The sequence below is a fragment of the Sinocyclocheilus anshuiensis genome, unplaced genomic scaffold (genome assembly GCF_001515605.1).
Source record: "Sinocyclocheilus anshuiensis isolate Anshui unplaced genomic scaffold, SAMN03320099.WGS_v1.1 scaffold117, whole genome shotgun sequence".
Classification (NCBI taxonomy): Eukaryota; Metazoa; Chordata; class Actinopteri; order Cypriniformes; family Cyprinidae; genus Sinocyclocheilus; species Sinocyclocheilus anshuiensis.
The window spans coordinates 2,776,722-2,782,497 of NW_015536624.1; the positions used below are offsets into that span (position 1 = coordinate 2,776,722).

The window sequence follows — 5,776 nt, forward strand, 5'->3', positions numbered from 1 at the left end:
ATATGTTGTGGCACTATCGTGCAGTCTATAATGATATGACGTTAGTTAGCAAATATTAGCGATTTTTGCAAACATTTCTTTGAGTAACATGACCGTAAATATGAACTCACGATTGAATATAACATAAAACAAATGATTACTTTTCGTTAAAATCTTTATTAATGCCAAAAATGCTTACATTTATTTGTCTTTTTGTTCGCTCGGGCAGCCATGTTGCCCCTGAAGCCGGTTTACGCTGAGATAATTCATACCCCTTCGTTTGAAGTGTGGTCCCGAAAAATCTTCGTTTGAAGGGCTGTCTGGCCCTTCCCCTACCCCTACCCCTCCAACCAAAAGAGAATCGAGACACCCCTACCCCTTCACGTGAATGCGCGAAACGGAGGGGTAGTGGAAAGGGGAAGGGCTAAGGGGTAGAATTGGGATTGGGCCTTAGTATATCATTAGTTTGTGTCATAATTTCAATTTTTTATTAGCACCATATAATTTCAATGTTTTATCTCATAATTATGACTACATAATTATTTCAACATTTTGTCATAATTTCAACTTTGTTATAATTGGTTTATATTATATTTTCAACTTTTTATCTCATAATTATGACTTAGTATCTTATAATTTCAACTTTTTATCTCATAATTACGACTACATTACTTCAACATTTTGTCATAATTTCAACTTTGTTATAATTGTTTTATATAATAATTTTAACTTTGATCTCATAATTATGACTTAGTATCTCATAATTTCAATATTTTATCTCATAATTCTGACTACATAATTATTTAAACTTTTTGTCATAACCGTTTTTGTCATAATTTCAACTTTTTGTTATAACTGCTTTATATTATCATTTCAACTTTTTCTCTCAAAATTATGACTTAGTATCGCATCATTTCAACTTTTAATTTCATATTATAATTTATAAAAGCAGAATTTGTTTTCTTATGTGGCAGAAATGGGTTTCCATATGAAAGTTTTAGCACTTGCATGATTTGCAGAAACATGATTTATTTTCTTACGTTGCAGAAATGGGTTCCCATACAAAAATTGTAGAACTTACTTGCAGTTTTTGCATTTTAAGCCGAACAGCATTCCTTTCCCGCACACGATACATGTCTGCGACATCCAATACTTCGTGGAAAACCTGCACAAGCACAAATAAGTAGTGTGATTCATTACTGAGCCATTATTGAGACATTTTCCAAGAAAAAAACTCTAATTTCATCCATTTTTAAAATGCATGAGGCCATATGGGTTTGTTTCGCTTCGCTGTCAAACTATCAGCAGATGGTTCTGACCTTTTGACAACCACTCCTAAACTCTTCAGATGAAAGAGCGAATGTGTCACAACAGCGATCACGTTTGCCAAGTAACCTTTTCATCGAGAGACAGATATGTGCAGGGTATGCCCAAAGATAGGCACTTTGGCAGTAATTCTCAATTTAGAGTAATTTAATTGTAACCGAGTATCTCTCAATATCTCTTTTGCACTCAACTGCACTTGACAAATACACGAGAGGGCAAAGAATTGCATGGAAGGTGCTCTCTGTATTTTTCATTTCTTCTATCTCTATCACTTTTTGTTTACACGCAGTCATATTTGCCGTTCTCCACAATAAAAGAGCCATTCAAATCTCCTGCAATAGAGTTCCTCTGAAGGGTCACTGTGCATTTGCCAATCTATTTCTCTGATATGAACAGAAGCTGACAGTTAATAGAATATGACTAATGGGCTATGACAGTGTCAAAGTGTCTTCATTAGATTGAAGCCATACTGTCTCATAAAAGAAGAGGCTGGCTTTAGTACGCAGCTCACATCACCGTAGCCAGTTTGAAGTTGATATGAGCGTTTCAATTTTTTGGATCTGTTTATCTGCTTGCGTTTTGAAACTGGCAGTTGTCCATCTATGATGACATGTAGACGTTGATTTCCACGTCTAAAGTACTAGGAAAATGAGACACTTTTTAGCCTTGGTGAACTTTGCATATGTTTTGATGGCTAAGCTACACTATGCTCTCATTAAAAACCCTGTTAACTTTTATTACAAAAGCACAGTGTTTCGTGGTCTAAGTACAAATGCAGGCTCTTTGTTTGACTTGGGATCGGTGGTATTTGGGGTTATCATGTCATCAGATTTGAGCAGGCATGACTGGAGTTGCACAACCACACGAGTTAATTTGCTTGACATTTTGTAACCACTATCACACATTCACATCGGCACAAACCTTACCTGTGTTTTATGGAGTTGCCGAGGTCTCTGCGAGGTATTTGAGGAGACCAGCGAGGAACAGACAGAGTATCTGGAACAGAATTGTGATTGGGTCAGACTCAGGAAAACAGGATTAATGCTTGTAAACAAAGAATTAAAACCTCAAATAACTATAATAAACCTTAAAATCACTTTCATTAAGAGGATAAAAGAAGTATTATAAATCCTGGATGAGCTATAAAGTGGTTATAAAAAAGCAACAAGTTACAAGAAGCCATACACATGATTTTACCATAGTTAAGAGGTTTTCTATATAATTAAACATTTTTAATAAATTGTTTTAAATGTAAATATTTAAATATTGTAATACATTTACACTATCGTTAGTGTCAGATTTTTTTAAAGAAATTAATATTGTTGTTATTTTTTTCAGCTTTTATTAATTTTTATTTTAAGAATGCATTAAATAGATCAAAGGTGACAGTAAAGACAATTATACAAGATGTTTCCAAAATATTTCCATTTGAAATAAATACAGTTTTTCTATTCATCCTGAATAAAAAAAAAAAATGTCACCGTTTCCATAAAAATAATTTGCAACACAACTGTTTTCAGCACTGATAATAATAAGAAATTTCTCTTGAGCATCAAATCAGCATTCTGGAGATTTTTTAATTACATTTCAAAATATATTAAAATAGTTGGAGTTATCTCAAATTGTAACAATTACAATTATTTTGAACTAAATAATTGTCACTACCATTCACAAGTTGTGGTCGGTAAGTTTTTTAAAATGTTTTTGGAAGTCTCTCTTCTATTTGATTAGAAATACAGTAAGATACAGTAAGATACTGTATTTCTAATCAAATAGAAGAGAGACTTCCAAAAACATTTTAAAAAACTTACCGACCACAACTTGTGAATGGTAGTGACTTCATTATAACTTTATTAGAAAAAACACTCTATATTTAATATATAAATCCTTAAATTCTTAAAAAGATTCATCAAATAGAATTTGAAGAATTTAAATATGATGTCTTCTGTCATCATTCAAATGGACAAGATCTGATAAAACCTAAATGGAGACTTGTAAGACAATAATCGCATTTGCTTCCCACAGCACTGTTAGTTCAAAAGGCCATTCATCAGATTGTCCACGCTCAATTATACTCTATTATATTATACTCTATACTCTATACTCATTTATTTATGATTACGAGATACGAGGACAAGCACACATGCACACACACTCACGATAATCTGCTCTGCCGTATTCTCAAATCTTAAAATACTGTATGAAAAAATATGAGGAGCCTTGCATTCATTACCTGCCTCATAGTCTGCCTTTGATTGCATCAACTTATATATTCACTTGAGATTCCTGATGACTGCCTCTGTCAATGTGCATTGCTTGATGCTTATATCAAATATGGATGTGAGTGTATCTCTATTGTGACCTCAGCATTCTGCTCGGCTGGTTCTTTCAGGTGGATCAGGATGAACACGGAGTTCCAAATTAGATCAGAGCTTTGATATGATCTTTGTTCTGGGGTGCTGGACTTCTTCTGAATCACGAGTGATCTTGAGGGGGAAAACAGCATAAATATATGAGTGTTTTTCCGACTATGTGCGCTTTAATGGCCCAGGGGTTGATTTTTATCAAAACTTACAGACAAATTTAAACTTTTTATTATATGACGCTCGCATTAAAACTTTTTACCTTTTACTTTAGCTACTTTTCAGATTCTTTTTCTATATAGATTTTATTTTACTCTTGTCCCAGTCCCAGACTTTCAATCTTTGTGTATGAAAATATCCATTATACAATATCATATTATAGAAGCTCTGATATCTTCTGAAGCTTGCTTCCATCATAGGATAAAAGAAAATAATAATAAAAAAGGTAATTGTGACTTTTTATATCACAATTCGGATACTTTTTCCTCACAATTCTGAGTTTATATCTCGTAATTCACACTTTTTTCTTGAGAATTGCGAGATATAAACTCGCAAATCTGAGGGAAAAAAAGTCAGAATTGCGAGACAAACTCAAAATAGTGAGATGCAAATTATGAGATAAAAACAGTCAATTACATTTTCTATTTTTTATTCCATGGTGGAAACAGAAAGAAAAAAAACAGAATTGCGAGAACTCAGAATTCAGAGATAAAAAAGTAAATATTGTGATACATGAATTCAGAGAAAAGTCAGAATTCTCCATTTACATTAAATTGTAATTGTGACTTTTTGTCTCACAATTTATACTTTTTTCTCTCGCAATTCTGAGAAAAAAATCTGAATTGCGAGAGGAAATAAAGTCTAATTTGTGAGACAAAAAGTCACAATTACCTTTTTAATATTTATTCACGATTTTTACACAAATTATGAAATTATGACTGGAATTTTGCCCCAAATAAAATCGAATCAAACATTTGTTTAAAATGTCATACTTCCATCAAACACAAAGCATAATTTGAGTCGAGAAATAAATGACATTGCAGTGGAAGCATAGACTGTATAAAAACATGGACGTAGTGTCCGTGACGTAACCCGTAGACTTCCGACGAGCGTTTTGAAGCCTAAAGTAGGCGGAGCCAGCCGTCGCCATCTTGGCAGTGCGTCACTCCCGGATAATCGAAAATGGGCAAAGAGGCGGGAGCTGGCTGCTGAAACCACGCCCACCTAGCTCGACGGTGGTGACAGCAGCGGCAATCCACCTGTCACTCAAGTGGCCACGCCCTTAATTATGCAGAACTTTAAGGCTTAATATAATTTAAACGGATGAGTTATAAAAAAATTCACCCCCCTCACAGTTGTCATGAAGGGCAAAATTAGCTATATAGACCAAAATCATTTTTTGAACCAGGCTGTAAACATGTTTTTTTCTGCTGTAAAGTTGGGCATTTTAACATGGGGAGTCTATGGGATTGACTCCCTTTTGCAGCCAGCCTCTAGCGGCCAGTCGATGAATTGCAGCTTAAGTCACTTCCTTGTTGGCTTCACGAGAGAGAGCGGGAGGTTGCCGCTCGAGTGGAAGGTAGATCAACAAATTCTCAATTTTACTACTAAAGTCAATCTAGTTTTCCAGAGGCTGTACCTTTAAAACACTGGATTACTGTTATTTTACTCAAATGTTATCATTACCACACATAGGAAACACCATATTTAAGTTGCCGTGAATAAAAACAAGCACAATCTGTTTAATATGTCATACTGTTGTGCACATGAGTGACAATCATTCACACTTTTCCACAAATTTACAGTGCTCAAAAAACTAGATAAAGCCTAAGCACAATGTATTAAACAGACTGTACTTCTATCCTTCAAAGACTGTTTTTCACTAATGTACAAATGTGCGTACACAATTATCTTTTTAATGCAGCTGGAATTATCCACTTATATGAATGTACATGCTTGCATATAAAAAATCCACAGTGAACAAAGCAAAGAGCCCCTGCACTGATGTCTTTTGTACATTATTGGATTGGGGTGCCAATCCAACAACCGCACCACCAGCACTGGCACCCCTCAGGGTTGCGTCCTCTCCCCACTGCTCTTCTCCCTCT

The 5,776-nt window shown here is 34.6% G+C and overlaps 1 protein-coding gene across 1 annotated transcript in view; it reads right to left on the minus strand.

Moving 5' to 3' along the window:
* Positions 1-5,776, minus strand: part of LOC107704958 (kinase suppressor of Ras 2-like) — an 85,610-nt gene that overhangs the window by 30,907 nt on the left and 48,927 nt on the right. Inside the window, exons 7-8 of the mRNA XM_016508046.1 lie at positions 2,232-2,301; positions 1,061-1,144 (exon numbers count right to left, since the gene is read on the minus strand). Of these exons, the coding sequence (XP_016363532.1) occupies positions 1,061-1,144; positions 2,232-2,301 (154 nt within the window). The remainder of the gene's footprint in view (positions 1-1,060; positions 1,145-2,231; positions 2,302-5,776) is intronic.